The sequence below is a fragment of the Hylobates moloch genome, unplaced genomic scaffold (genome assembly GCF_009828535.3).
Source record: "Hylobates moloch isolate HMO894 unplaced genomic scaffold, HMol_V3 SCAFFOLD_1, whole genome shotgun sequence".
NCBI lineage: Eukaryota > Metazoa > Chordata > Mammalia > Primates > Hylobatidae > Hylobates > Hylobates moloch.
In genome coordinates, this window is record NW_026652276.1 from 170,153,306 (window position 1) to 170,168,490 (window position 15,185).

A 15,185-nucleotide genomic window follows, 5' to 3' on the forward strand; every position below is an offset into this window, starting at 1 on the left:
AAGAGCAAAAATTTTTTTGCTTTCAGGCACTCCTGGCATCCAACACTGGGCCTGACATATAATATTGTTAGTTGCTTAATAAATACTTGGAAAATGCAACCAAGTGGAGGCTATATTATAATAAAGTTATTCATAGGTAAAGGGGAAAGTAAATGGGTACTATCATCCAAAGTTTAAGTAGTAGACCCCGAGCACCCAAAGCAATCCTGAGTAAAAAGAAAAGAGCTGGAGGCACCACACTATCTGACTTCAAAATATACTGCAAAACTGTAGTAACCAACACAGCATGGTACTGGCATAAAAACAGACACATAGGCTAATGAAACAGAACAGAGAACCCAGAAATAAGTCCCTGCATTCACAGCCAAATCATTTTCGACAAAGGTACCAAGAACATACAGTGGGGAAAGAACAGTCTCTTCAATAAATGGTGTCAGGAAAACTGGGTAGACATATGCAGAAGAATGAAAGTAGACTCCTATGTCTCACCAAATAAAAAAATCAAATCAAAATGGATTAAAGACTTAAATATAAGACCCCAAACTATGAAGCCACTGGAATAAAACATTAGGAAACATTTTGGGACACTGGTCTGGGCACAGGTTTTTTTGGGTAGGACCTCAAAAGCATAGGCCACAAAAGCAAAAATAGACAAACGGGATTACACCAAGCTAAAAAGCATACCCACAGGAAAGAAAACAATTAACAGAGTGAAGAGACAACCCAAAACATGGGAGAAAATATTTGCAACCTATCCATCTGACAACGGATTAATAACAAGAATATACAAGGAGCACAAACAACTCAATAGCAAAACAAGGCCAGCCACGGTGGCTCACACCTGTAATCCCAGCGCTTGGGAGGTGGAGGTGGGTGGATCATCTGAGGTTAGGAGTTCGAGACCAGCCTAGCGAACATGGTGAAACCCCGTCTTTACTAAAAATACAAAAAATTAGCCAGGTGTGATGGCGGGCACCTGTAATCCCAGCTACTCGGGAGGCTGAGGCAGAAGAATCGCTTGAACCCAGAAGGTGGACATTGCAGTGATTCGAGATCACACCACTGCACTCCAACCTGGGTGACAGAGTGAGACTCTGTCTCAAAAAACAAACAAACAAAAAAATGCAAATAGCAAAACAAAACAAAAAACCCCAATAACAAAAAAAATGAAATAATCCAATCAAAGGTAAAGTATTTATGATGATACAGAGATCTACGGATTCTTTTTTTTTTTTTTTTTTTGAGACGGAGTCTCGCTCTGTCACCCAGGCTGGAGTGCAGTGGCGCGATCTCGGCTCACTGCAAGCTCCGCCTCCCGGGTTCACGCCCTTCTCCTGCCTCAGCCTCTCTGAGTAGCTGGGACTACAGGCGCCCGCCACCACGCCCAGCTAATTTTTTGTATTTTTAGTAGAGACGGGGTTTCACCGTGGTCTCGATCTCCTGACCTCGTGATCCGCCCACCTTGGCCTCCCAAAGTGCTGGGATTACAAGCGTGAGCCACCGTGCCCAGCCGAGATTTACAAATTCTAAGTGTGGTTTTGACTATATTTATCTTGGGGATTAATGCCTTGCTACCTGACATTTTATCTTAATTCAGTGTTATGTCACGTGCTTACCCCCATTACAGGAGTTAAGCTCTCCCAGTTTCCTTTGTATCTTCTTTCCTGCTTTCATGCTTACTTCTACTTTAAATTAAATGTTTGAAAAGGTGATGTAATGATGATATAAAAGATATACAAAAGCGAAAAAATCCTACTTATTCCTATCATGTAGTAAATGCATCTATTTTTATTTTTATATATTTTGTTTTTCCTTACATGCATAAGTATTTTACATAATTTCACTTAGTGTTAGTTAATACCATGGCAGCTTCTGAGTTTTAAATCTGCAATACATACTTTTCCATACTTCTACATAATCATTATTACATTGTCTTAGTTTTAGTATTTCCTTGCCTTTAAAAATTACAAATTCATATATTCTGATCTCAAGAAATTTCTTTCAAAAACAATTTAAAAAAATTAATCCTAACTGAGACGTCATGGCATCAAAAACAATTTGTAATGAAACATGCTAACTTTAAGTCTGTGGAGTAAGTATCTGAATGAGCTCATTTACTCAAAATTATATTTATTTTTATTTATTTTTGACATAGAGTCTTACTCTGTTGCTCAGGCTGGAGTGCAGTGGTGCAATCACGGTTCACTGCTTACCTCAACCTCCCTGGGCTCGGGTAATCTTTCCACCTCAGACTCCTGAGCAGCTGGGACTACAGAGGCACACCACCCCACACTTCGCTAATTTTTGTAGTTTTGGTAGAGACAGAGTGTCGCCATGTTGCCCAGGCTGTTTTGGAATGCCTGGGCTCAGGCAATCTGCCAGCCTCAGCCTCCCAAAGTTTTGAAATTACAGGCATGAGCCAACATGCCCAGCCATTTTTACTTTTAAAAATAATTTTAAAAAGGATTTATTAATATTAATCTATACCTGGTCTTATGTTACCATTAAAAATTGTTAAATATTACTGTTAAATAGTTAAATTTACTGTTACAAAAAATTTTGGTAAATAGACTTCTGCCTTTTAAGATTTGGGGATTTGGCAGTGATATCCACCACTACCTCAGCTGTCTTTTCTCTTTTCCTCCTACACTCTCAGATTTTATACGCGCGCGCACACACACACACACACACACACACACACACACACACACACACACAGAGTGGGTTTTTCTTTTCTGGTTTTCTGAAATATTTGTTTAGAAGGTTAGACAAGGATATTGGAATGAAATGTCAATGCAGGATTTTTTTTTTTTTTTTAAGGCTAATCAAGGGAAGCAGTGGGAATGGAAAAGGAAGAAATCTGTAACTGGCTGTAATCAATTAGCTGTAAACAGCACTGCACTTGGGCCAGCCCAATGCAGGATTTTCTTTCTAATATTTGTGTGTATTTTCAGATTTTTTCTCCAAATGAGCAGGTATAATTTTTAAAAGAACAAAGAGTAGTAAAGATTAAGGCATAGATTCCTTTTAGATTTATCTTGCATTATCCATTTCATGTTACTCTACGTTTTACCTGCTTGGCAGATTTTTAAAGATTTCTCTCTCTCCCTCTACCTTCCCTAGACTTTTCCTCCTTCTATAACTATTTATTAGTAGGTTTTTTTGTTTCAGAAATCGTGCTAGGTGTGGGGAATAACAATGTCCTCACCTCATGCAGCTATTGGTCTGGCATGGGATTTTATAGAAGGTTTTTTTTTGAGATGGAGTCTCGCTGTCGCCCAGGCTGGAGTGCAGTGGCGCGATCTCGGCTCACTGCAGGCTCCGCCCCCCGGGGTTCACGCCATTCTCCTGCCTCAGCCTCCTGAGTATCTGGGACTACAGGCGCCCGCCACCTCGCCCGGCTATTTTTTTTTTTTTTTTTTTTGTATTTTTAGTAGAGACGGCGATTCACCGTGTTAGCCAGGATGGTCTTGATCTCCTGACCTCGTGATCCGCCCGCCTCGGCCTCCCAAAGTGCTGGGATTACAGGCGTGAGCCACCGCGCCCGGCCTAGAAGGCTTTGTATGTAACATAAGGATCTTAAAAAGCCATTGAATGGTTTGAGACTGAACATACAAACAAAACTGGTCAGACTATGTGTGACAAAATAACTCTGGCCAACAACCTCTGCAGCAGTTGGCTCAGAAAAGTCAGGATTTGGCCAATGACTGCCAGCTTTCCCGGTTTTTGTCGCTCTGCTTCCAACTTAAGACCAACCAGAGAAAGCCAAATATGCTTTCCAAGTCAATCACAGAGGATACCCTACTTCTAGCTAGCCCACTTCCAGCTTTCCCATGTCAGCAACCTACAATTAGAGTAGACCTGAAGCCTCCCCCACACCTTTTTTTTTCCCACTATAAAGCTTCCCAGGCTGCATTGGAGTCTCTGCCAAAAAGTGATAGTGGCTGACTCCCTCCCTATAGCAACCGCTGAATAAACAGTCTCTGTTTATTGCGGTAGCCTTCATTTATTTCCACAAGATTTAACCAGAAGAATTTAATTATGAAAAGAACATCTTGTACGCTGTGTGAGACTGAACTGGAGAAGACTGGGTTGGAGGTAGATTGTAACTTTGGGCCTTGAATAGGTAGCAGCAACTGGTACAGACAACAGCAAATGCAATTAAAAACATCAAAGAGGTAGATTCAGCAAGACCTAATGAGTTACTGGACACAGTAGGAGAAAGAAGGAAAAAGCTGAAGATAATTCCCTGGCTTGAGGAATTACACAAATGATTTCACCATTTCCTGAGACAGGGAATGCTGGAGGAAGAGGTTTGTGTTGGGGGTTGGAGATGAGAAAAATTTGGGGCAGAGGTTTCTGAATCATAGGCTTAACGTGACAATTGAAGATTTTGGGTAAATGAGATCACATAAGCAGAGAGTAGAAACAAAACAGAACATACATATGTAAATATCAAAATACTATCATCTTAAGATGTTTATGGAGAAATTGTAAAAGCATTCACAAAACCTTTTAAGATCAAAAGTTTAATAAATTGCTTTGAAGAAAATTAGACTTACTTCACTCAAATTATAGGATGAACTTATTTCCCACTTTACCCAGGGACATTTCAGAGGGGAGAAACCTGCTCATTTGATAGTTACAGGGAAAGAGACTAACACTTATAGTGGTCCTTTCATGTGTCTGGCATTTTTTATCTCAATTAGTCTTCAAATCTACCAAGTAAAGGTAGCACTATTATCCCTCTTAATGAAACTGAGGCCCTGGGACCTAACTTGTTAAAGCCACATAGCTATTAATAATAAATGGGCCAGCGGGTATGTCTAATGTAGAAACTCTGGTTCTTTGTTCCTTAGTTCTCTGTCTGACTCCTCAATGGACAACCAACGACTCTCTGACTCTCTCTCTCTCTCTCTCTCTCTCTCTTCTCTCTTTAAAGAGTGGGGGTCTCCCTATGTTGCCCAGGCTGGCTTCGAATTCCTAGGCTGAAGCGATCCTCCTGCTTCAGCCTCTCAAATAGCTGGCACTATAGACACATGCAGCCAACTACAGAGGTTATTTCTTGCAAAATCCCTATAAACAAGGCTAGACAATTTTAAGCACACAGTTCATGGAAGTATTACAGACAGTGACAGGATATGACATCAACTAAAAGACTGTGTAAGTTCTCACGGGTTCTCAGAGGGAAAGCAAATTTGAGCAAGGAAGTTCAGGCATGATACCTACGCCAGTCAACTAATCACTATATTAATTGTTATTCAAAGTGGGAAATGAGGTCCTCCAACTAGCAGCACAAGAATCACCTGGAAACCTGTTAGAAAAGCGGAGTACTGGGGTTCATCTAAGACCTACAGAATCAGAATCCACATTTTAATAAGATCCCCATGTGCTCCATATGCACATTAAAGCTTGAGAAGCACTGCTCTAAAGGGGGTTGGGATTCTTTAGAATGAGGGGAACAACATTAAATAGAAAATACATAAAGGGTAACCAATTAGATATCTTGTGATTTCAACATATGATTAAGGTGAATTTCACTGCCAATCCCATCACTCTCCAGGAGACAAAGCACTCTTTAAACTACATTACCTCTACCTTCCTGTGGGAAGCCAGAGCCACATAAACACTGGGATTAATACTAGAAAAACAATCTGAGAACTATCTTCCTATTTGGTAGGTTTTGATACCCAGTGTATTAGTCTGTTTTCACACTGCTATAAAGACACACCCAAGACTGGGTAATTTATCACGGAAAGAGGTTTAATTGACTCACAGTTCCACCTGGCTAGGGAGGCCTCAGGAAAAACAATCATGGCGGAAGGCAAAGGGGAAGCAAAGACCTTCTTTACAGGTGGCAGGAAAGACAGAGAGAGACAGCAAAGAGGAAGAGCCCCTTATAAAACCATCAGATCTCATGAGAACTCACTATCACGAGAACAGCATTGGGGAAATCACCCCCATGATCCAATCACCTCCCACCAGGTCCCTCCCTCAACACCTGGGGATTACAATTCGAGATGAGATTTGGGTGGGGACACAAAACCAAACCATTTAACCCTGTAAATATCATCTGAATTTATTTAATAATTTAATAGGCTGGGCGCAGTGGCTCATGCTTGTAATCCCAGCACTTTGGGAGGCCGAGGCGGGCGGATCATGAGGTCAGGAGATCGAGACCATCCTGGCTAACACGGTGAAACCCCATCTCTACTAAAAATACAAAAAATTAGCCGGGCGTGGTGGCCGGCGCCTGTAGTCCCAGCTACTCGGAGAGGCTGAGGCAGGAGAATAGCGTGAACCCGGAAGGCAGGGCTTGCAGTGAGCCGAGATTGCACCACTGCACTCCAGCCTGGGTGACAGAGCGAGACTCCGACTCAAAAAAAAAAAAAAATAACAATTATAATAATTTAATAAAGCTGTTATGACTAGAGTCATTAATAATAGCAGAAAGTTACCATTTATGGGGCACTTGGAATGTATGTGCTGGGCACTGTGCTAAATGCCTTACAAATACTTTAATTCTCACAATAATTCGATGATGTAGGCATTTCTAAAAATATCTTTTACAGATGAGGAAACAGACACAGAAAGGGCAAGCAACGTGTCCTAAGTTCCTCACAATTAGAAAATGGCCAAGCCAGGCACGGTGGCTCACGCCTGTAATTCCAGCACTTTGGGAGGCCGAGGCGGGCGGATCACAAGGTCAGGAGATCGACACCATCCTGACTAACATGGTGAAACCCCACCTCTACTAAAAATACAAAAAATTAGTCGGGCATGGTGGCGGGTGCCTGTAGTCCCAGCAACTCAGGAGGCTGAGGCAGGAGAATGGCGTGAACCCGGGAGGCGGAGCTTGCAGAGAGCCGAGATTGTGCCACTGCACTCCAGCCTGGGTGACAGAGCAAGACTCCGTCTCAAAAAAAAAAAAAAAAGAAAACGGCCACCAAAATTCTGGTACTATTTTATTGTTTCAAAACTGGAAAAGTATGATAAATCACTTTAAAAAAGAAGACGCTGGAATCACTACAGTAGGGATTATCAAAATTTTTATAGAGAGAAAATTTGAAGATATAATGCTTACATAGAATATGTCTATGACAAGTTCATAACATGGAACAAAAATAACAATTCAAAATCCCAGATTCCTAAACTATTATTTTCCCTATTTACTAATAACTTTACTCATAATCTATATTTACATTTTCCATAATTCTACCAAAGAACATTTCGAAGTTATTAAAGTTAGAAAAATCTAATACTCTCTGAATACCACTTGTAGTAGCTTAGATAGAATTTATAGGAGCTATTGCTTTTTACAAAAGTTATTTTTGTGAAAGATGCAGGAAAAAAAAACCACTTAATGCAGAAGTAAAGCATACACACAGAAAAATCAGCAAAATAACCCGTACATTTTACCTGCTGCCTTAGGCAGCAATATTCAAGCCTATTTCTTTAATTACTAAAAACTAAGGTTAGGGTAACTGAAAGGTTCAATTTAGGTCTGTAATAAAGAAAATGATATAAAACAGCTATCAAAAGCCCAGGTAGCCAAAGTAGCATTTCTATATTAGGAAATCCAGCTGCAACTTAGAAACATCTCTGAAGGGATAAAGTGAGCAGACCGAAATCTGCATTAAAGCAAGTAAGATTTCAGGGGCATCCAGTCTCACTCTCACATCCTGGAAGCCAGTGGGAACAATCAGTATTCTAGAGAATCCCTTAGCTTTAAGGCCCAAATAACTTTATGAGCTCTAGTTCCCTGGATAAAGGATGATGACAATGACAATGATGATGTTGATAACTGCTTGTTTTCAATATATAGGTCTCTGTATAAGTTCTCTATATCATTGTATAAGTTTGCTTATATATTATTTCTTTTTGTTTTGTTTTGTTTTGTTTCTTGAGACGGAGTCTCACTCTGTTGCCAGGCTGGAGTGCAGTGGCACAATCTTGGCTCACTTCAACCTCTGCCTCCCATGTTCAATTGATTCTCCAGCCTCAGCCTCCCGAGTAGCTGGACTACAGGCGTGCGCCACCACGCCCACCTAATTTTTGTATTTTTAGTAGAGACGGAGTTTCACCATGTTGGCCAGGATGGTCTTGATCTCCTGAACTCGTGATCCGCCCTCCCCAGCCTCCCAAAGTGCTGGGATTACAGGCGTGAGCCACCGTGCCCGGCCTATATATATTATTTCATTTAATCTTTACAATGGATATGAGTACTATCGCTATCTCCATTTGATAGAAAGGTTAAGATACTTTCCTTTGGTCACATAGCTGGTAAGTGATGAAGCTGACAATGAACTGAAGTAGATGTGATACTCTCACCTTTAGCCACTAGGATAGAAGCTTCTGCTTCTCAGAAGCACACCACAGGCAGAAGAGAAGTTTGCAAATGTGCAGTGGTTTGAAAGAACTGGAAACAGTTCCCAGGATCTTTCCTAAACTGGCCTAAGGCAGAGGCCTAAAAGGTTATCATTTTTTCGTTCCAGGGTCTCTAGACCCCCATTCTATGAGTAAAGAAACTGAGTAACTCAATTAACTTCTCATGAACTTAGGGTTTTCATTTGTAAAAACAACCACAGGCAAAAAACAAGAAGGCTGAGGATCACTAAGATTTCTCCCAGCTATAAAAAGTTCCTATTCTATTTCTTTGGGAAGAAACTACCTTTTTCCTCAGTACTTCGAAAATGTTACTACTCCTAGAATTAGTTATTAACAAGTCAGAAACATGAATTAATGCAAATTGATTGCTTTCTTCTTGGAAGAGAATCCTAGGCCCTGGAAAGAGCAGTAGTAATGAAAGAAAAGAAAGAAAATTAAAATGGGGAGAAAGTGCACACACATATACACAGGTATACTTGTTTTATTTGGTATGTTTTGGACTATTTTGGCAATGGCTTTTAAAAAGTATTTTTCCTTAAAAAAGAAAAAGCCACGCTTGCTTGCCTTGTATAACGTTGCCCAATTTTTCTTGGAGCAAGTAAAGGAAGACTGAGAGCCATCAGTTATCAAATTCACATACTTTTCAGTTTTGCCCTTTGCCTGGGAGTATGGCTGTACTGTTGATCTTTCTTGCAGCCCAGGGAGTGGAGAGCTATTATTCCTCAAAATTCTCCCCGCCCAGATGGGAAAAGGTACACAAAATCGATTAGGCAAATTCCCTTAACACCTATTTCTCCTCATGCAAAGTGCTGTTGCTCCGCAGGTTACTGCGTAAATGTCAGACCTCAGAGAGCTCAACTCTATTCCCATGGTAGAAGAGGTCCCCAGTCAACTGACCACTCCCAAGGAACTCTCCAAGGCTCCAGGATGTGAACGCAAGAGACAGGGTTCCTGACGCAGCCTGAGATTTGAGAAGCCTCAACAGGAATTCCCACAGTGGCCCCACACCATTAGTGTGAGGCAGGACAGGGTTCCTCCAGGAATTCGCGGCTTTTAAGGCACGATCAAACCTCTCTGGGGGAGCAATGGAATCCTAGTAGGAAACAAACAACTTGGGGTTTCTAAACACCTCCGCCTCGAATGGAGATCCAAGGGCCTCAAGTGGAATTTCTCAACAGATCAACTTGCAAGAGTGAATTTTGTATTCATAACAAAAGCAAACCCAAAACCAAATACAGTACAAGCATAATAAAACAAATCAACTCTATTCTCTCCCGGTTCTCTCCGACCCAACCTGTAACAACCAGCTTCCAATTTCATATTTTAAAAATGCTTAATTTCTAATTTTAACAGCGTTTTCCTCCCCTCTGTGTGCAGGCTTTAGTCGCAGCAAATTTAAGCATGGGAAAATTTACATCTATATCAAGAACATCACTCAGTAACAGGGATCTACGTATTAAAAAGTTCAGTGCAAACTGATCAGGTCATCAAATCAGATTTTGCTAAGAATGATTCCTTTCCTCCCAGTAGCTCTATGACCACTTTTCGAAGAAGCGCAGCAAAGCCCCGCCTACTCAGTTTGCTGGGACCCTCCAGGAGGACCACACAGCGCTGGTCCCCGCACAGGATGGTTGACAACAGCCAGCCCCTCGCAACCGGTGCAGTTCTCAGGGGGTGGGGAATCAGATTAGCTCTGCGCTTGGAATCTCCATTCCGCGGCTTCCTCCATCTTCACTCCTGTCCCCAGTTCCGCCCTTGCCACCCCCAGGTCTGGACCCCGTTTCGAGACCTCACCCCCACCCCCTCCACCTCTGAAAGCACAGACACCTGCTCATACCTGCGCCTCATCGTCCTCCGTCACCACCCCAACCACTGGGATTTGACTGGAACTGCTAGACTTGTTCCTGATGCCGGATTCCTGGGCCTCGGCGGTCGCCCTGGCTTCCTCTGTCCACATGGCTGGTGGCAGCGGGGTGGAGAGTGGGGGGATCTTCCTGTCCTACGGTGCGCCCGCAGCCGCTGGGCCCAAAGAGGCCCCGCCACCGAGAAGGGAAGGCAGCCTGAGAGTCGCTAGAGTCGCGAAAGGTCCCAAAATTCCGCCAGGGGCCTAGGCCACCGCCATACAGTCCGCGTAGCGCCGCTGCCGCCCCCCAGCTGACCCAGGCGTCTGATCCCCGGCCGGTTGTTAACACAAGCCAGCACGTTGCTAGGGGGCGGGGCCAGAGGCTACGGAAAGCCGGAGAGCCAAACTACCCCAAAGCCTAATTGCACTCCGCGCCCGGCGAGTTTACAGGCTTGCGGTAAGGAGCCTGCGGGAGGCACCTCGGTAGGTAGCGGCGAGTGGTGCCTTAGGCGCCCAATGTGTTTCGGTCTTCATAGTCTTGCTTCAAACAGGCATGAGTGGGTGGAAGGGTGAGGGATGTCTATGGGATACCTTAGGCGTGATACGATGGACGGATAGTGTTGAAAGCGTTTCTCTCACCCCAGGGAAATGACCAGTCTCGCTGACATTCCCCAGCTTTTATCTGTACTTTACTGGCCCAACTGGACAGTTAAATAAACAAACATAAAAGGTATTGTACAAAATGTTAAAAGGCTTTTGAGTCAGATTATTGAATCTAGAGCGAGTTATCCCTTGAAGTCTCACTTTTCTCATCTGTAAAATAGGACTGTTGTGAGGATTGAATGAAATGACGGTGTTTGTTAAGTGGTGCTTGGCACGGCATCACGCATGGTCAAGATTATCATTATCTTTATTACTGTTTGAGAACTAAAAATTAAATCCTAAGCCCCACAACCGACTGAACGGACCCCCTTTTGGCCAAGGGGACCCCCGATAAACCTTAAAAGCTGAATTCCTGGCCCTGACGGGACGGAAGGACGGACACGCCTCGCTATACCCCCCTACCTCCTCCCTTTTCACGTCCCCCTCACCCCTGGTCTTTTGAGACAGGGTCTCACTGTGTCCCCCAGGCTGGAGTGCAGTGGCAGGATCGTAGCTCTGCAACTTCCAACCCCTGGGTCAAACGATCCTCCCGCTTCAGCCTCGAGAATAGCTGGGAGTACAGGTGCACATGCCACCAAGCTCGGCTCCCCCCCCTCTGAGGGCTTAGACTCAACAACTGACGAGCATTAATGTTAAAATAGTGATCAGAAGGCTAACAGAATGGACTCTGTGGCAATAACAAATTATAAGCGAGACCTAAGGCCATGCCAGGCAAGAGTTAAGTCACTCACACCCACACTTAAAGAATAACCTATGTTTTAACTGCTGCAATGTTTTTATTTTTCTCTAGCTGTTAAATAAGAATTGCCCTCGGCATAAGCAATATTGAAATAATTGCAGCTCATCCATGGCCAGATGTTGACTAACAAGACCCTTCTGTTCCACAAGTCATAACTGCAGGTTTGATTGGACAAGAGACTGATTCAGTAACTTTCCCCTGATAAAAGACCACACACGATGGACTGGTTCTGGCAGGTTTACAGAGACCGAGCACTAGTACATTCATGTCTCTGCTTCTCCTTTTGATGTATAGGGACTGTAATGCATTTAAATGTTAAGTTTCCACTCCACAGTGAGCACGGGATGCATGTCACATGCATGTTTATTCAGCACCCCTCTTAGTGAAGATTCACAGCTCCTCTTACAATCTGTTGAATATGTCTGTTTAGCCAACTCATTCAGCATAAAGCTTCGGCTCCAACCCCACCTCCTTCAAAGTGCCTATTGACTGTCTCTGTGGGAGCCTGGGCTTCCCAGCCTGCAGAATGGCCAGCCTGCAGGTTGTAACTCAATATAAGAAATAAAATCTCCTTTCTAAATTTATAGATCTCATGATTTTTCAGTTGACATGTTGTTGCCTATCCATTGTAGCCTGAACAATAATACAGGAAGGGTCAAGACTATAATGGAAAGCTTCTCATAATGATCATCAGTATAATTTAATAACTCAAACACCATAACTGAAAATTTAAAAAAACTCTGTCTTTTAATCTGTTTTTTTAAACTTTCAAAAATTATTCAAGATTTAAACGTGCATTTTTGTATTTTCCATAGAATTTATGAATTTAAAATTACATATAAACTCAATGAAAATAAATATTACTCCACTTCTCAGAGCTTCTCTCCTCATTTCTAGAATGAGGTTGATAAGTGATTTTGAAGGTTCCTTCTACCTCAGACTTTGAATATTTCTGGCCCTAAAAGAAAAATGGGAACACTAGATTGGGACTGGCAGCACTTGATTGTAAATCCTAGCCGAAGAGACCAAGTTTGGTTGAGAGTAGTGAGCACTTCTAGCACCTGTTTCCACACTTCTAGTCATTCTTCCACTTTTCTCATCCTCAGCCCTCTGAAACTGTGAGATCACCAACACTTGGGGTCAAAGTCTATTAACACTTTTCAGTTCTCATCCTGTTGTACTAGTCTGTAGTATTTTACACTGTTGACCCCTCTCCTCTTTTTACAACTCCCCTTGCCTAGGCTTCCACATTCTTTTTGTTTTTCTTTCGTCTCTACAGCTACTCATTGGTATCTTTTTTTTGTTTGTTTGTTTGAGACGGAGTCTTGCTTTGTCGCCCAGGCTGGAGTGTAGTGGCGAGATCTCGGCTCACTGCAAGCTCTGCCTCCCGGGTTCACGCCATTCTTCTGCCTCAGCCTCCCGAGTAGCTGGGACTACAGGCGCCCGCCACCACGCCCGGCTAATTTTTTGTATTTTTAGTAGAGACGGGGTTTCACCATGTTAGCCAGGATGGTCTCGATCTCCTGACCTTGTGATCCGCCCGCCTCGGCCTCCCAAAGTGCTGGGACTACAGGCGTGAGCCACCGCGCCCAGCCTCATTGGTATCTTTATGGGCCCAGCACGCTTCTGCTGCACGACTCTGCTGCCTAGCTACTGATAGATAGCTTTAAAACCACTCTTAGATCTTACATCTAGAGGGCAGTTTAGTAGGTCTAAGGTTGCTTCCGCCTAGGGAAAGTGCAAAGCATGTTAAGTGTTTTATTCATATGACCTTAATTGCTGTTACACAGTCCAAGTAAACCATATCAAAAGGAGACTGAAACTACTTGGATGAACACAATGGAATCCTGTGGAATGGCACCCCAAACCAAGATGGTGGCAGAGAGCTGACAATTGGATTATTTGCATATCCTTTGTGTGGTCATCCTAGCATCTCAGGATCAGGAAAGATGAAGAAGAGGGAGGGGAAAGGAAAATTTCCACTTAAAGTAGAGCTTGCCTAGGAGACATCAACTGACTCTTGTATTTTAACACCAAAGGCTGAAGCTGATAAGGGTCTTTAAGCCTCAGTGAGCTTAGACAGGCACCTTCCTCACTGGACCTAACTGAAGAGACTTTCCTGACTAGTGAACAATGGGATATTTATTTTATTTAACCAACGGTGTAGAGACCTATATATTCATTCTGCCCTATATCCAGAGTGCCAGTTTCCAACGCTTCATTAGCATAAGCCCCATGAGTTCCCCACTTCTAACATTTAAAAACCCCTGACTTTCCCTCCTCAGTGAAATTCTTCATGGAGTAATTTCTCTTGCTTGGCAAGTTAATAGACTCAGCTTTGTAGTTTTTTTTTCTAGTTCTAACGGTATTTGTTTTACTCATGGACAGGTGAGAAGGACAAGGATAGAGGAGTCTTCAAACACTCCACAGCCAGCCATCTTGGGTGAATTACTGCAGTTTTCAAAAGGTGTCAGCAGGTTTCCTCCCGCATAACATTTGCATTATGTTGTACATGTCACCATCTTCAGATGGCTAATCCCTATGAAATTCAGTTCACATGACATTTTCTAGGAAACCTTTACATCCTTTGCTGTGTTGGGTGCAACCTTGTCTGTCATTCTGTTTTTGTACTCATCACATACTTAATGGTATCAACTGGTTCAGCAATTGGACCCCTTCCTATGTACTGAGATTCTTGAGAATCACTTTGATATGCACTCCAGACCCTCAGCATACGGTCTAGAGCAGTAGTTTTCAAAACCTAATGTGTATCAGAATCGTCTGGAGAAATAGTTAAAACAGAATCTCAAGCCCTACCTGCAGAGTCTCTGCTTCAGTAAGTCTGGGTGAGGCCCAAGGATATGTGTTTTTAACCAGTTCCCAAACAATGTTGATGCTATTGGTCTGGAAAACATACTTTGGGACTTCCTGATCCATATCATACTAGTTACTCAAAAAATGTTCATTAAAAGATTTCAAGGATTATAAATTACTTTTTACTTTGATTTGAAGCCAAATTAAACCATTTTGTAAGCTATCCAAAGTAAGGTAAATACTCCAGGTCCTTGCTACTCAAAATGGGGTCCTTGGGCTACTTGCACTGGCATTACTAGGGACTCTGTTAGGAATGGAGACTCTCTTGCCGCATGGTGGACCTACTGACTCAGAATCTCCATTTTAACAAGATCCTCAGGTGATCAGTACACACATCAAAATTTGAGAAGCACTGCTCGTGTGTGTGTGTGTGTGTGTGTGTGTGTGTATGTTTGTGTGTGTTGTCATTATTATTGCTTTGGAGTAGTTTTAACAGCCTCCATAAAACTGGCTTTCACTAATTATTCCATTTGTGGATTTTCCAAGTCCTTCGTTCCCAAATAATAGTGGGTTTACTCTTCTTCTTGGTAAGTGCACAAAGATTAAGCTTCATAAAAGCTTTAACTTTATATTTGGTATGTTGACTTAATTTTAATCATTATTTATTGCTTCTTCTGTTATGACACAAAAACACAGAAGGGTGAAAGGGTGAAATGAATACTGAAGGAGTAAATTATT

At 42.6% G+C, this 15,185-nt stretch overlaps 1 protein-coding gene across 2 annotated transcripts in view; it reads right to left on the bottom strand.

Moving 5' to 3' along the window:
• Window positions 1-10,596, bottom strand: part of CFAP69 (cilia and flagella associated protein 69) — a 72,226-nt gene extending 61,630 nt beyond the window's left edge. For both annotated transcript variants that reach the window (XM_058424937.1, XM_032761129.2), the window contains exon 1: window positions 10,226-10,596. In XM_058424937.1, coding sequence (XP_058280920.1) covers window positions 10,226-10,345 — 120 coding nt within the window. In that variant the 5' untranslated portion in view covers window positions 10,346-10,596. The remainder of the gene's footprint in view (window positions 1-10,225) is intronic.
• Between the last annotated feature and the right edge of the window lie 4,589 nt (window positions 10,597-15,185).